Source organism: Gasterosteus aculeatus, chromosome 13 (assembly GCF_964276395.1).
Source record: "Gasterosteus aculeatus chromosome 13, fGasAcu3.hap1.1, whole genome shotgun sequence".
NCBI classification, from domain to species: Eukaryota; Metazoa; Chordata; class Actinopteri; order Perciformes; family Gasterosteidae; genus Gasterosteus; species Gasterosteus aculeatus.
The window spans coordinates 15,648,129-15,665,164 of NC_135701.1; the positions used below are offsets into that span (position 1 = coordinate 15,648,129).

Below are 17,036 nucleotides of genomic sequence, written 5' to 3' on the forward strand. Positions count from 1 at the left end.
AGAGCAGGTCTGAGCAGGCCCGGCGAGCAGACAGACCCAGCGGCTTCTACACAAAGGCCACGGCGTGTAGTTAATCCAGCAATCAAAGACAAGAAATCATGTTTTATGCTCTTCTTTGTACAAAGAGAGGGCTTAACATTCTGTTTTGCAAAGTATGCCACGCCCGTTCAACACAAACCCTATTACTAATAATTAAACCAAATAATTCATTTGAACCAGTTTCAAATACAAAGACCAAGAATGCAGTAATGGAAAAAGTGTGCCACTTAAATGCATTTTATTCTGTGCTCTTATACTGTTAATCAACAGGTTAATGACATTAATCATTCAGTAAATTATCATTTGCATAAGGCGAAAAACTAGTGAAGCTGATAAAACATCTTAATGCTGAAACAAAAAATAAAGACAGAAAAAAGGGCATTATTACATGCTCAGGACAAATAAAAACCACAGAGCTCGCGAAGAAGCTTTACAACCAGAATGTTTGTCTGTTTGTGCCCGTCAGCGACCAGTTGTCTGGTGTGTGCTGACCGAGGGTGGAGTTCGATGCTCTCAAAAGAATTAATGGCCGTCGGTTTGGATGCGAGCTGTGGGTTCTCGCTGCGCTGCTCGGTCATGTCGTTGGGGATGCGCCTGTGCAAGGCGGCAGACACCAGACGCTGGTGCTAACGAGGAAGGGAAAACACAATGGCATGCAGAGACCGCAAACATAGTAAAATGACCCACAGAAAACCTCCGCGCTCCTTCAACACTCTTCTTCAAATAAAGACCTGTTCTCTCAGGGAAAGGAAACCTCCAGTGTGCGAGAACATTCCAACAATAAGGAAAAATACAGTGCAATAATACATTTCAACACCTTTTTGATTAAAAAATTAAACTCCATTCTTATGAGGAAATTCCCATAAACGCAGCAAAGCAGAAAATAAATTAGCATTCTATTTACATTATACAATGTACATACTGCTTTGTAACTTTAAGTCAGCGTTCACATTTTCACCAATTCTCACATTTTTATTAGAGTCTCTCTATCTGGGGGGGGGGGGGTCGAGGCAGCAGCCCAGTTCCTCTGAGCGGTTCATGTGCACCCCCCCCCCCCTCCTGGTTTACAGTATGTGAACAAGACGCAAACACTTAACATCTCAGGGGGGATTCAGCTCCTTAAACTGTGCTTTCGCCTGAACCCTCGCACACAGTCCACAACACACGAGGTGTAGGCGGCGCACAGTGAAGCGCGGATAAATGACATGCTAACATGTTTGACTTCTCCGTCACGTCGGACGACACATTTGTTCATAATCCGCACTGAAAACGTAGATCAACAGCTACTTGACTCGAATGCCCAAAGGGCCGTGCAACGAAAAGTTTGCGGTCCAAAATCCGGGTGAAGCGCATTGAGCGTGGCTTCCTCCCCTGGCAGGTGCGATGGCGTTGGATTGGCGCGTGAGATGAATCCATCTGGTAAGTCGTAAGAACGATGCATGAACAGATGATAGTAAGTGGTGCCACGGCTGTAGGTGGGTTCATGCAAGATACGTCCACCAAAACAGAGCTACGGCATCGCTGAAATATGTCTTCATGAGCTCACTTCACAGTTGACAAAACGCTGAGCAGGATGTCAGCAACAATTGGCAGCGGCCGGTGCATTACGTTGAGCGGTGGGAGCAGAGAAGCCTGCGTCGCTCTTCACTCAAGGACCGTTTGATTGCCAGCAAACAAGTGGGCCATTTGAATAATTCATAGAAACAAACTGTGAGAAGAAAAACGGTTTCTTGACTTTGGTTTTAGCCCACGGACTGAATTTAGTTTCTTGTTATTCTTGCCTTTGATGAAACAAAATGAAAGAAGCGTAGAGTATTATGTGGAATTGAAGGATTAAAAAGCAGAGAAGCATACATGTTGTAGCTCATTAATCTCAACTCACCTTACATTGCTACACAAGTCCATCATAGAGAGACAATGCCTGAACAATAGAAGGGTCTGCCTTTGAACCCTCCTGAAACTCCTGCAGAGTCAGCTTCCCATCTGCGTTCTGGAAGAGGAACACGAGACAAGATGAAACAGAAGCCCCTTAATGCCTTAGCACAGAGTCAGCAGCAGGGGGCCAAACAGGCTTTGAAGCTAAACAATGTTCCTTCCTTCTCCACACTGATCTTTGGTTCAGCACACGAGCACGGGAGCCAATCTCTGCCGACACAAATCACTAAGTGCTGCGCGGACTAGAGCGATGGGCTGGCCTTGGCTGACCAGACACACCCATTCAGGCTGCATCTCATCTTTCACTAAAGCTGAGGGAATGGACATTAGCGCCGAGGGCTCGTGGTGGAGGAGACTATATATGATGTTTATAGACCGCAGGCCGTGTTAGTGACGCTCCGTTGGTCGCAGCGAGCCGCTCTAAACTTAACAGTGTCCATTTCAAAGCACTCTGGGTGGCAACAAAGGCAGATCCTCTTACAGATAAACTTTTCCTCCGCTTTGTTTCAGTGTCAGTCAAAGTTTGATGTTGTACTAAAGCAACAGCAAATGGAACAGAAACTAGCGCATTGCCACAATAGCCTTTTGGTGTATTTGAATATATAAACGCTAATGTTAGGGTGACCTCTAACTCACCTGGTAGAGAGTGAGCAGAGTCCTTGACCCAGTTCAAATTCTGACACCACACTGCGTGTCACGTCATGTCATTCTCCAGCTGCTCTTGCGAAAGCCTTAAAAACCATCATTAAAAGAAGGCCCAAATACTAACCTTGTCCATCATTGCAAATATACGGTCCACTCGCTTCTCTGGTGTGTTTTCTTCTTCCGGCAGCTCCACACTGTTTCCCTACGGCATTAAGTAATTACACTTTGTACACTTCAAACACTTCAGATTCAGATACAGTGCGTCCGATGTCTGGTAAGAACTTACCACCATCTGATATATGGCATCAACAATGTTCAGCATCTCATCTCGGGTGATGTAGCCATCATTATCAAGGTCATATAGTTTAAAAGCCCCTGAACAGAGAAAGATGTTAAAATATGTTCTGGTAGTTGGTACATTTTTCACCGATTCAACGTTTAACTAAACTCATGGTCATGGCTGGAGTTTGCAACATATTGACCCTGCAGGTTGCACGCCTACTGTATCTTAATCTCTAAATGTGCAGTTCTCTGAGATTCCATCAGCGCTATTTCATCTACAACACATGGCAGTCAGTCCTCAATCCTGTCATTTAAATTTCAAAAACAGAGTGCACTTTCTTACATCTCAGCTTTTCATCAAGGGTCCCTCGGGAAGTCACTGACAAGGCCTGGATGAACTCAGAGAACTCGATGCGTCCATCCTACAGTAAGAAAAAGGGAGGGAGAGAGAGACACGATGAGGATGCTGCTTCACACTTGCTGTAGTCGTTTCTTCGTGATTCCCTTGCTGTTCTTTCATGATGTCCTTGCTGTATTCTTGTGAAAAACTGGGCCAGACGTTTGCTCCCCGTCAGCTGCTATTTCAGCCCTCCACCTGGCTCTCTCTCCGGAGGCAGACGCATGTCGACTCTGGTCGTTAGTAAGACGGATGCCCCTGAATGCGTCCAAAAGTTACAGCGCACTAACGACCACTGTGTATTTGTAAGGCCACACTCTGTGCTGCTATGGATTAAACAAAAAGCTCAACTTGGCTCAACTGCTGCCAATTCTGCCCGCCGCCATCTGCATGAGACTTCCTCAAATGAAATGTTTAGAAGGCTCTGCAGGAGGTGAACACAGTGGTAACAACAGTTTGTGTCAACAAGCAACGTCTCTAAATGGACGTCCTGCTAGCGGAGCAGTCGGGCTTTGGTTAATTCATTTAGTCTTCAGATACCAAAGGATCAAAAAAAAAAACATTCTGCTGCAGCAGCTTCCTACCTGTAACCAAACAGATCTCTGCAAGAGATCTGAACAGTCCGGCCGAAGCTGAAGACATGCATTCCTGATTCTATTTCATGAACACCGTTACGATTGATGCATTCTGCTTGACGCTAATGAAGGTCCCAGATAAGCATCAGATGGAGGGGCTGTCGGAGCTTCCTGACACAAAGCCTCTTAACGGAGTCAATAAACCTCGAGGGGCTCACCAGCATCCGAGGAGCTGTTCACCCCCAGTTTGTCTTTCTAAACACAATTTAAATAATCTCGAACAGCTACAACAGGGTGGATTAATCCATACAAATGTTGCCTTGAACAGGTTTACAGGCCTCATTCAAACCTGCGCTCTCGTCCCAACTTCAAATCCGTAGAAGATGTGCCCACATGCCACGTGCAAATATACCTTTTCGAAACAAAGAGGCAAACCCTCATGAAGACTGATTTCTGGCACAAAACTACGAATCACAATTCTGTGTTACTATTGATGTGATGGCTCATCTCTTTTAACCAGACTGAACCATTAGAGCTGTTGAAATACTGACTGACAATTTGTGAGCAGAGGATTATTTCAAAAGGTCTATGAAGTGTTTTGATGTAAAGATCCTTCACACTTGTGATATTGTGTAGGTTTTTGGCTAATAACCTTACAATTGATACAAAATATGAAAACGATTTAGCTTCACATTGACGTACAGATTTACAAAGAACAGACTGACAGCGTCATGAATTAAGGATCTTTGTGAATTGTCTTCATTTGCATAGAAAGAGACTCTGTTTGCTTGGTGTGTGTTTCACCTTTGTGGCTTCTTTGAGAATTACACAACTTCTTTCTATCTAACAAGTTCAGGTTTAGCAGCCGCAGAAGCCGCAAACCAACACCAAGAAATCAAAATGCAATTTAGATGTCGTTTATAGCTTTCATTCAAAGAGAGATGAAAGAATAAATAATTGTTTATTGATTACCTGAGAGAATGCCATTTTTTCCCTCAATAAAAGCAAAAAGGGCTACGGAATAATAAAAGCAAGGAATAATAGGCCCCCACACACAGTGTTGCTCTTTTATTCTGTGCAAGGAGGAGCTAGAGATTAGCGCCGCATGCAGTGATATGAACTAATTTAACATCGAATTTCTTATCTAGAAGAACAACTGTCAAACTATTTAACAAAGCCGAAAAACCAAGTACAAAAGTCAGTTGACTATTTTCATGAATATTATTATCTTTACATTCTCTCTCGCCTTGTTGTGGGACAATAAAACTGATGGAAAAAAAAAATGATTACAAACCTTATTTTCATCAAAGACATTGAAGACAAAGGAGGCGAACTTTGTAGGATCTCCAAATGGAAAAAACTGCTTGTAAATCTTCTGGAAGCCCACAGCATCCAGCTGCCCACTGGGGCAATCTTTGATGAAGCCTTTGTACCTAAACAAATGAAGAACAGATGGAGTGTTTAAACAGCTAAAAAAAAAAAAAAGAGGAAAAAAATTGATAATGTGATGAGAAAGCATACTGAAGACTGGATAACAGTAATGACAGACGTTGAATGACAGACAGCGTTACTGATTAGAAAGAGTGTGCGAGATAAAAAAAAGGTAAAGGGCAAAGCTATTTGCCTCATTCCCAGATAAGACGATGGCCCTAATCCAATAGCAAGCCGAGAGGGGTTACCTCTAATCAAATTACCCTCTGCTCCACGTTTGATAATATGCTCGACTGATGGATAAGTCTGAGAGCCCCCCTCTTGCCCCGAGAAATGACACATCTAGAGAGCGACCTTATATCTCTATTAGCCTATATTTAGAAGCATCTCATAAGCAATTTCAAGCGCAGTCACTCAGAGGAAGGAGAGGCTCCCTTGTACGTCTTCATGAAAGGAGCACAAGAGCCACGGAATCTAACTTGACAATAACAGGTCAGGGAGCAAGGAAGTGAGGCTTTATAAAAATAAATGATCCGTGAGAAGAAGGAGGAAATAGCAGAGGAATAATAACACTGGTAAGAAAAAAAATCAACTTGATCAACGGCAAAAAATGACGCGTGTTCACACAAAGGAGCACTGCATGTTCGTCATCTTAAGTCAGAATAAGACTGGGCTGTAATTATGTCCAGGGAGAGGAAGCAAGACAGCTCTGAGGAGGAATGAAGGCTAGAATAGATCTTTTCCACTCACTTCGGCTCCTCACTCCTCTTAAACTCTTTACTTTTAATGTGCCTTAGCGATAATGAAGCCAGATCCAGAGAGTGAAAGACATGGGGAGACTCTTTGGGGAGAAGCAGAGAAAAGGTTCAGCAAGAAGAAAGAAAAACCATGTGACTGTCACATCTTACTTATCTGAAAATTTGCAGCCAAAACAAAAAGAGTCGGCCACTATAATTCATATTACAATCCAATGAACCTTATCTTAATCCAATGCAGACACATCTCACCTCAATTCTTCAGTCATTTCAATGAGTGAGTGTGGGACATTGTATCCAGTAACCACAACAAGAGGCTATTCTAACATGCCGCATAGCTATCTGGAGTGGGAATAGTTTACTGCTAAACCAGAATAGTGTAACTAAATATAGTATTCAAGACATATATTTGGTTCCACAGGGGCAGTCGGAGTGAACAAAACGCTGTATTTGATGGAAATTATGAAAGACTGCTTATCATTTTCCCATCACGCGTCTATAACTGTCAGACTCACAACTGTATTTTTTAAAGACATTATTAAGGACATTCTTACTTCTCAAAACCTGGTCCATACATTACCCACAATGCATCAAGTCCATCGACAGTTGAGTCAGAGATTTAGGTGTGGTATTTTTGATATCCAACTCTAAATATCAGTATAAGTAGAGTTTTATTCAAATTCAATGTGCTGTACAGGCTTTGACTCACATACTTATTTTCCCTCATAATAATGTTGTTTGTTGGGCATACAGTAATAAACATCAAGTTGAGGGCCACGTTTACTCCAGCAGAAGAAGACACATCTACATTAGAAAGCTGCCCAATGTCAGCTATGTGTCAGAGTCATAATCAGAATCACCTTCACTTGCCAAGGACGCATCGTGTTCAACCAATCTGACTCGGTGACACTGGTGCTAAGACACAAACACACATTGAACTAGTGCAACGGATCAACTACACGCTGTGCCTGCAGGAACATGGCAGAAGTGATATCGTGCATCAGGACCCCCTGGGGGGGGGGGCAGCATGAAGATTACTTTTGTATTACTGGTACTGGCACCTACTCATTGGCATCTGCCATGACAGTTGCGCTAAATGTATCTCTTGCTGCTGCCTTGCTGGCAGGGACACCACTGAGCTACGGCATTTTGTCATTGATTTCAGGTGAGCCTCGAGCCACACTAATGATCTTCCCCATGTTCCCATGGAGGAGGAATTGGGATGGGGGACAAATTTAATGCACAACACAGGCATTTATCTAACCCCGCTAATTCTTCTGTGTGTGTGCTCTAATTACGCGCCATCTGGCTCTACCCCTGTTCGAATTCCCTTTCATCCGCCACACTCGGCCCGTGTTGATTGCCGCTGATCCTCAAGTGAGGAGGACTCATGCAAACTTTGCTGTGAAAGACAGCGAGAGCGATGGTGAGCTGGCTGCACAGCCGGAGGGGTGGAGGTTTATGGGGGGGGGGGGGGGGGGGGTATTCCGCCCCACTGCACTCAGTCAGCCCCGCAGACAGGCCACCTAGGAGGCTCTTGGCCTGCTGATGCTCAGTAATATCTAACTCTGCTGCTGCTGTTGCTGAATCGCTGTGAATCAGGCTCCTTCCCCGCCGTACAGCCCCTTAGAAGGGACAAAGACAGCGACTAGCCTGCGGAGACACTGGCTCTTTTCATGCATGCAGAATTAGGCGATGAAATGCAAAACCAGAGTAGGGGAACTGCGGTGCGCTCATGGAAGAGCAATCGCTTTATTTCAGCGCTCCCTCCTCTGATATGCGCCACTCTTTGCTCTTAATTTCAAAAGAAACAGTAGTCCGTGAGCAGCGCGCAGCAACCAGAGGCGACGGCTGCACTCGTGCTTGAATCGTCTCTGCAAACACAGATGCATCGTCTCTTTTCGGTGTGCCAGCGACTGTAAAGCTCTGCCATCAAGGAAACGTTCCAAAATTCAAGCGTAAGCAGCCAACGATCTCGCTGACCTCAGTTCTGCGTCTGAGGCGTCTCTGGTTCATGAATACATTTCATTTATATTTATATATATATATATGTGAGTATGTGTTTGAGCGCCTGGTGCAGGTCACACATAATTACAAGTACAGAATCCAACGGGAAGGACTAGTGGGCGACCTCATGGAGGCGCAAATAGTGATTAAGAGGCTGAAAGTGAAACGGCCTCATGCATCTGGCCGTTCTTTTGTCATAACACTCCCTGTTGCATTTAGATGACGCGGGGCCGATGAATGCATCACAGATATGTTTGCATCGGTGTTATCAGCCTTCAGAGTTCAGTCTCATTCAGTCGCAGTAATGCTTCCAAATAACTCTATTTACAGACTGCAGAGAGAGAGAGGGAGACGGCTTCAGATCAACTGTCAAACCAAATGTTAAACACAATATCCGTGGACTCGACGGAGCGGGCGGGGAGGAGATAAGTCAACATGGGTTCAGAACAAGACCCCCCACCTCTAAATGACACAACGGATGACGCGCAACTGGCTTCACATCAACGACGGAAAACACATCTCGTTAAAAATGAATGTGCACACTTACCACTGCTGCACCTCTTTCTCTGTAACTGCAACAGAAGCAAAGGGAGACATTAGCTGAAAAGGAACACTTTGGCTTGACATCAGACAGTGGCAACATGTAATGTTTGGAAAATTGCCTTGATTTGATTAAATCGATTCTAGCATACTGTCAGATGAGATCCATAATATTATCTGCTAGCCAGGGTGACAGAGGACAAGTAGGAGCAAACTCCCGGGGAGCCGCAAAAGGATAAAACCAGAATAAGGGGATGAAGGTCGGCCACAGATTTGTGGAACCGATTAGGAGGCGGGATGTGTTTTTATTCCCACACAAACATCTCTGTCTGCCCGTATCGAATCGAACAATCCTTCATGTCTTTCACCTGACTCTTTATTTTCTCTCAAGTAACCACAGCAGTTTTTCAGCCTCTCTGCCCCTTAATGAAAACAACGGCTGCAAATCAATAGCATTAGCTTAACCAGGTTGAGAGAGACTCTCTGAATCAATGCCACCGAAAGTCTAAGGAAAGATGCAGTCTACTGTAAGCCTGGGACAAAGCAGTGGCCTTATTTAGACAACAAACAGCTCCATAGTTAATCAATAACCTCTTCTAATGTAATGTTTAACCTTGAGCAGCTCATAGTCATGGTTACTGCACAAGTATAGAGGGAGGAAACAAAAAGGGGCCAGCCAATCAGCGAAGGGAAAATTTATAGTAACGAAAAATACATCCAACAATTGCAATCTACATGTGTATTCCATAATGTCACCACGGCAGCAGAATCACACAGAGGCGATGGTTGAGAAGGCCGGGTCAGGTCACGCTTGCCTGCATACGTCTCGGCCTCTTTTTGTTCTGCTCATCATGTCACCGACAAACCCACCATGTGGCCTTTTTACCGGGCGGCGAATGTCGGGGGTCAAGCCACCAATAAATTTCCCTTTAAAAGTCAACAGAGTCCAAAGTTGAGGCCGATTTTCCATGGCTACGGTTTAATAAAATATTTGATTATATAAGTCGGTTGGAAGCAATGGGCAATAATGCATTCAGAGTTGGCCGGTTGACCCTGCGGCGTCTGCGAGAACACATCCGGCATGCGCTCCACAGCACAGCCCCCTGCGAGCCTCTCCGTGGCCTCGACAACTTACCAAATCATCGCGGACTTACACGGACTTAGCCTACATCCTGCCCACGGTTCAAAAGTAAATACCGGCGTTTCCGTGCGATGCCAAAGCAGAAAGCTTTTCTGGTTTGAATTAAACATAAGTGAGGCTGTGCAAGTGTGAAGCTACAACCATCTTCATAGTTTCCTCAAAGAACAAGCCAGCCTGAGCCTTGGTATCTAGACAATCGTTCTTCTGAGCATGATGGCTTTTTAAACCTACAACAAAGTGGAAGGCAGACATCTTTTGAATGGAGCAGGTCTTATTTGGTGCCTGACCTTCTTAAGGACCTGCCAACACATACGGCATAATTCTCTGGGAAGGAAACAACCTTAACTCTTCTACCTCCTGAAAGAAAGAAAAAAGGACACGTAGGCACAGAGAAAATTGACGTAGTCCCCAATCTGTCAGGAAGAGTAGATGAGCGTAGACGGAAAAAAAAGCGCCTTGTGGGAGGGAAAAGCAAAAGTGAGGCATCAGAATGAAGGAAAGCAGAAATGATAGTCTCACGTCAGGCAACAACAGAGAAAGGGAAATGATCATGCTGGGAGAGAAGCTGAGTGCCCCTCTCAGAGATGCTAACCAGATAAGATACTAATTACACTATTCCCTTCCCAGCTCAAAGAGGGCAATTAGGGGATAAAGCAAAGAAGACAGGGCGAAAAAGAGTGGAAGAGAGGGAGAGAGAGAGAGAGAGAGGGGGAGTAGAGGACAGTAGCACACAGCCCAGCCCAGCACGAAGCCCAATCTTCCTCCACAGCAATTTCCTGCCACGACAGCCGAGCATAGTTCTGCTGTGGAAAGACCCAGCACACGCAAATAACACTGTCATTAGACAGCCCATGGACGTCAACTCCCACCCACACCTGCACACTGCACGGCCCAAATAATAACAATAATAACCCTGTACAGCAGAAATAACTTGATTAATACAGTGTCTTTACGGCGGACGTCATGGTGGCATTTAAAAATGTGATCTCTGCTCAAATTTGGCAGTGAGGGTGTTCAAAATGTTTTTTTGTTTTTTTAACAAGACGAGTAAATTAGTGCTAGCAACTTGTCCTGACATGACGGCAAAACAAAAGAATGTCGCAGATCTGATCCCACCCTTCCATTTCACACTGCTCCTTCGCCCTCCATCCATCTACCTCCGCCTCTGTGTTCACACCAGAGGAGCCATGAGCCGCATGTGAAAACACATCCTCGTCTCAAACCCCTGCAGCCCCGATAGTCAATATTCATAGATCCCTTCAGCAGACATTAACCCGTCATAATTTGCGACGCAACGTTTCTGTTGTAAATTGAACTAAAATAGGGGGTTTATTCCCAGCTGACACGTATTTGTTTTGACAGTGACAAACCGGTTTTAGAATCCCGTTATATCTCAGCAGGCAGCGCTCTATACTGCACAGCCTGCGTGGAACAGAGCGGGCGGGATTATTCATCGCAGGGATTCCTCACGCAATTTAAAGCGTTTTGTCTTTGGCCGGAACTGGCTTTTATTCTCGTACTGAAGAGAGTTTGTCTTTGCTAAAGACAACGCAGAAAGAAAAGAAAAAGGGATGGTACTCACAGTAGGTTTTCCTTGTCAACTCCTCCACCACCTCTGGTTTAAGCTTGCTGTTTGATTTACCCATGATCCTCAGCTCTCCTCCACACCTGCAAGTCCACCTGGGCACGCAGCACCTGTCACCACCTCCTCTCCCGTCTGCTCCGCAGCCAAAAAACATACACAAAAGTCAGCTGGTTTAGGTGCAAAGACGCCGATGGAACAGGAGAAGCTTCTTCTTTCTTTTTTTGTTTTTTTGGAAGCCTTCAAGCTAAACGAGTCAAGCGTCGCGTGTAGCCCGCTCGAGCTGCCGTCATGATCCGCTCAGTCATCAGGGGGGGAGGATGGGGGTGGGGGTGGGGGGGCTGTGAAGAAGGGTCGGGCAGGTTGTGGGAGTCTGAGTGCCTGTGTGTGCGTTCGGTCCGTGGGCGCAGTGGCGTTTGGACGCGTTGCTACCTTCGTCCTTGGATACGAGAGTCACTCGGCGGGGCTGGGTAGAGCGCGTCCCCCCCCCCCCCCCCCCCCCCGCCCCCTCCCTCACAGCCAGGCCGCGTTCTTCTCAGTCTTCCCACCGCTATCTCTACTGCTCAGAGTAAGTTACTGGAGAAAAGAAGCCTCCCTCTTGACAACCAGAGATAAAGAGGTGTGTTAACTGGAATACAATGAACAGAGCCACCCCTCCCTCCCTCCCCCACACACACCCCCGCTGCAAGTGTCTAATCCCTGGAATGTGTAAAGACATAAGAGTTTAAGGAAAGGTAAACTCTTTCAGTAAGCAAGGTCTCCATGCAGCTCTGCCAGTTTAAAACGTAACCGGTGGTCTTAAAATAAGTGTGCGAGCTCAGAGGCGGAATTTGAAGAGTGACAGTTTTCTTTTCTTCTCTATTCTGACTCATAATCCCCCCCCCCCCCCCCCCCCTCTTTCTTCCTTCGGCCTTACAACAGCACGCTGTGGTGATTTCCTCATCTCCGCCACAGCACACAGGAGAATGAGGGATGATAATGGGATTTCTCTGAATCACCGTCTAGGCCCCCCAAAAAAAGGAAAACTATGCACTCGCCACCTTCACTGCAAACATCTGTTCTCTGTGTCCACGGCCAGCGATGTCCTCCTGAGGGATGCCACACTGGTCATCAGCATCCCGTGTTTGCTTTGTTCCGGCTGTTACTTAGACACTATGAAAAACAGACAGACAGACAGACAGACAGACAGCAGTCACAAAGGGGATGACAGGCTTTTTACTGTGTGTTTTGCGTTGTCACCTGGAGCCACAGAAACACCAACGGGGGGGTAATGGAAGCGCGGGGGGGCTCTAATCCCAGTAAACTGTGGGGAATGAGCAACATGTCAACGACTCTGGACTAAGTCCTGGATTCCACTCGAGTCTGGTGAAAACACACACAAACACACACACACACACACGTACGCGGAAGACTAAATGAACACGTAAGAAAGCGCGCTGCGTTTCCATATCATTTTTTGGTCTGACACGAGAGGAGAAAACAAAGAGTCGCAGCAGCAGCAGGTGGGACGTCGCCTGGCGGTGTCATGGCAACACACGGTGTACGGCGACGGCACAAACACACGCCGTGCGGGGAGCACACGCTGCTCCTCGTGACGGAGAAAAGAAAAGAAAAACACACACGCACACACGCGCGCACAAAACTCTCCTTCGACGTGAAATAAAACGGCGTCCGCGTGGAGCGACTTGGGGGGGGGGTTATTACCTGAGCCGCGGAGCCGTTGACCGGCGCCGTCTTCTTGCTGCGCGGAGCTCCGGGGCGGATGGCGGGCCGTGCTGCTTCGACGCGAGTGACGTCGCTCTCTGGCCACGAGCACGATCCGCTCCGTGCGGGAGAGACGCGTCTGACGGCGACACCGCGCCGGTGGTCACACAAGGGACTCTTTGTGTGCTTTGAGAGCCCCTACACGTGTCTTCTGGTAATACAGAGCAGTAATGCATCCTAACTCACTTTCTTTTTTAATTTGTTTTGTAGGCACAGGCTCGTTTTCGGGATCCTCTCTGGGTATCTGTTGCTCTCTGGGCAACATTGATGTGTTATTAGGAAGTTATTGGATCTTTTGATGGGAGTTTTCACGTTTTTATTTATATTTTTTTGCAAGGCTTGGTTATTCTACACTGCAAATCACCCCCGTATGTGTCTATAGGTGTCTGAACCAGCTATTGTCCGATTTAACAAATTGGCCTGGATTATGAGGAATGTGACAGGTTCTGTATGGATATAAATGGCCTAATGTCTAGTGCCCCTTCTCTGGAGATTAGTCAACTAATTGGGCTTTTTAGCCTTTGATGATTCATTTTCTGATGGTTTTTTTCCGATCCGGATGACTCATTTCAAAGAAACCTAGAAACACATTTCCTGTACACGTCATATTTAAAGTGGTGTGTGGTTCTTAGTGAAGAAACTGTAGGATATTAGAAATAAACTGACGACCCGGTTCATAAATGAATAAAATACATTGAGGGAATACCAGAATACAGCCACGATTCTGGAGCTATGTAATCAAAAAAGTAATGAGAATATTGTAAAACCACTGTGATGTTGAAACCGTAATCAATAGAATAATACCGATGTACAGCTATGATTGTATTTGATGTAATGTAATCAACTGGAATGCATGCATGTAATACTTGATAGCCCCACAACTTATATGATATATTGAGAGACATTCAAAATTCAAGTTACATTAACTTTCACACCTTTACGGATCGGTATAAATACCTGTAGGCAACCATTGTTGTGGAGTTCGCTGGTGGAGGCAGCAGACAGGCACTATGGGGGGTCAAAGGGCCCTGTGGCTTGTTGGATTGCAGAGACCAGCGGCTCCTCAGCTGAGATGTTCTTTTCCCCACAACACCCTTTCTTTTATTAAATACCTTTGATTTTAACTTTTCGATCCGCGATGTCCTTTGTCCGTTCGCCGTTTCTTCATTTTGAACACAACAAAACCTGCAGAGATCTGTCGATGGAATCCACTGTGATTCAATCACAAGTGATTAGCTCAATGAGTCAGATGAGTGTTAGTAGGTGGAGGACAGTCATTATTAATGTCAAAACTAAACATAGTTCATTGTTATCCTCATAGGGCAGAAGGTACAGTGACTGTTGTCTTTACATATTTTCTGTCTTTTTTATTAGAAGCAGGGATCATTTGTCAATGTAGCATTGGGGGACTCTTGCAAGAGATGAGATATTTGAAAGAAAAAGGTTCAACTAACGCAGCAGAAGCCAAGATGTCCTGAGCTGTAGTATTTAGTAATAGCCAAGCTGCAAGAACGCTACAATTCCCACAATTCAACACAATTATCTTCAGTTAGATCCTGACTGTGTTCAAAATTCCAAGCACATACTGCATTCTGCATAGTAAATCAATAATGAATTAGCCATAAGGCTGTTCACACAGAAGCACACACAAGCAATACGTCTCCATTACATCACATTACTTTATCCTCACAACGAGCTGCCGTTCAATAAAAGATGTTTATCACAATAGTACATTTAAATGGCCACTTCTGGTATTAATGTGAGGCAGATTTAAAGTATTCAACATTTTTGTCTTGAATTCTACTAATGTGTCTCACTCTCAAAATGCTTGCCAATAGAGTACATCTGGTAATTTGGGGTACAAATTGCAACTTAAAACATTTGTAAATGTTAAGTTCTTTGGAATGTGAAGTTTCCTTAAGATAACCCTGATGACATCATTCACTCATCAGGGTCATTTTCTCAGACCTTAAAATGTTCCCATCAGAGAGTAAACGGACATTCTTCATCCCTCTTTGTAGGCGAAGTTTTACTCTGCAGCACAATTAAAACGATGTCTAGGAATGAAGAGTGTTAGGTAATTTAAGGTTTATGCTAAATGATTTTGGCGGCCATTAAACCAATCAGGTATCTTGCAAGTCTTGCATAGCAGGGAAAATTCATTCCGTGTTTATCTAAACTGAACCTGCTACAATTACTGAATGCAGAGCACAAGGCCAGATGAGAAGCATCGCAGCATGGGAATGATGAAACATTATTTTAGATATACTGCATCTGCTAAAGGAAAAGGAAAGTAATTTAGATTAGTTTGATGTAGAAGCTGGATGTTCTCCAGCCTTCACAGCTATTCATTACTCATTAGGCTTCATGAATAACGTGTGGACAAGCCATTTTCCCTCGAGTCTCATTGGTTGCTCGTGCTTGTAACTCATGTTAGTTGTGCTCCAGTCCAAACTTGCGCAGTATCTAAAACGTGTTTTCTTTCATTCAAATGCGTATTACAAAAACCATATCCCCCTTTAACAATATACTAGATGAATTACTTGAAGATACTTGGGCATGGTCATTAAACCATTATCACCAAAGTCTGCAGCATCTTGCATCGCCATTATATGCTAAAATGTGGTGAAGCAGCTGAGGGACTACTTGGAGAAAAACACTCTGGAAAAGATCTGTGTATTTCATTGTACCGCTGAGTTTTAGCACCTCCAGTATTGCGTGACAGGCTGGAAAGTCAACTCCTCGGGGCTAACGATATACCATCAACGCCACATTCGTCTTCATTAGAGGCAAGAGCTCAAAGTTAGTGAAGACTCCATCAGGAGGAAGTATTCTGGCGTTTCCTGAACCTCTCATACACAAACAAAGCAAGATAATGAGAGGACCATCCATAAGTTTTAAAAATGGATGTTCTGATCATTTGGTGTTGATGTTTTCTGTGTGGTTAGAACTTTTATTCAACACCTGATCCATCACTGGCAGGTTTATAAATAGTCCCATGCCAAGCAGAAAAGCAGCTTCAATGAGTCAGACATGAAAGGCGAGCTAGTTTTAACCAAGACAATTGACATTTTGCAAGATAAGAAAAATCATTCTGTCACTGTGCTTAGAAAGCAAGATTTCTATGCCAGCTACTGGAATCATCAATTTGAATACTTCTCTTTCAAACCAGAAACATTCTAGCAGGATGCTGTTGCTCTGTACAATACAAACAATGAGAGTTTAAGTGATGGGCTGCCATAAAGAGGCAGGTCAACATTTATAGTTTTTTGCAATTATGAATAATTTACAACAGTGTGAAAGATGGAGGGACGACAAAGAGCCTCAGATGAACATTTGTTTAGCCCATAGTCACAAATGACAAATTTCCCTCTGAGGGTTTTACAGTCCGTACACATGCACCATTCCCCTGTCCCAAAACCCTCAGATCGGCACAGGAAGAGCTCCCCAAAATATGAGTCCTTTCATGTTTAATCCCCAGCCGCTCTACTTTAATGCATCTCAAAATGAAACCCCAAGACAACGGGCTTCACGAAAGGAAGATTGGTCTGCCTGAAAAAAGTTTCATACAACTTGGAATGTTTAAAAGACCATGATATATTTCAACCATATAGAAAGTATCGACGGAAAGGATGCCAAAACGTGGCCCCACCCAACAGAGTAACAGACATTTTCATACACATTTTCTCCAATTAACGGGTAACTTCCTTCCTCGATAAACACAACTAAACAACACTTCCCTGAGGCGCACTGTACCCACTTGAGTATCCCATATGGCTAGATATATATTATTTAGGACCATGAATATACAATCCCTACCCTCCTCTGAACAAGCCTGCTGATGAGGATCAAACAACACTTGCATTCTCGGCCGTGCTCATAAATCCAGCAGGACGTGGAGGTCGTTCTAATGCATTGGACACCCAGCTGTTGGTTCAGACTG

General features: G+C 44.7%; 1 protein-coding gene across 15 annotated transcripts; it reads right to left on the minus strand.

Annotated features, from left to right (window-relative positions):
• Positions 1–260: 260 nt before the first annotated feature.
• Positions 261–14,367, minus strand: ncs1b (neuronal calcium sensor 1b). 15 transcript variants are annotated; one of them, XM_078086890.1, is made up of 11 exons: positions 14,051–14,367; positions 13,034–13,244; positions 12,370–12,481; positions 11,330–11,464; positions 8,614–8,638; positions 5,168–5,306; positions 3,245–3,323; positions 2,906–2,994; positions 2,744–2,821; positions 1,922–2,029; positions 261–1,455 (listed from the first exon to the last, which is right to left on the minus strand). In XM_078086890.1, the coding sequence occupies exons 4-10, from the start codon at positions 11,391–11,393 to the stop codon at positions 1,931–1,933; spliced, it is 573 nt and encodes a 190-aa protein (XP_077943016.1). In that variant the 5' UTR covers positions 11,394–11,464; positions 12,370–12,481; positions 13,034–13,244; positions 14,051–14,367; the 3' UTR covers positions 261–1,455; positions 1,922–1,930. The 15 variants fall into 15 exon arrangements, with proteins under 15 accessions (XP_077943016.1, XP_077943018.1, XP_077943017.1 ...); XM_078086892.1 differs by having other exon boundaries at positions 12,370–12,632; XM_078086891.1 differs by lacking the exon at positions 14,051–14,367 and adding an exon at positions 12,569–12,632 and having other exon boundaries at positions 13,034–13,307.
• Positions 14,368–17,036: the final 2,669 nt, after the last annotated feature.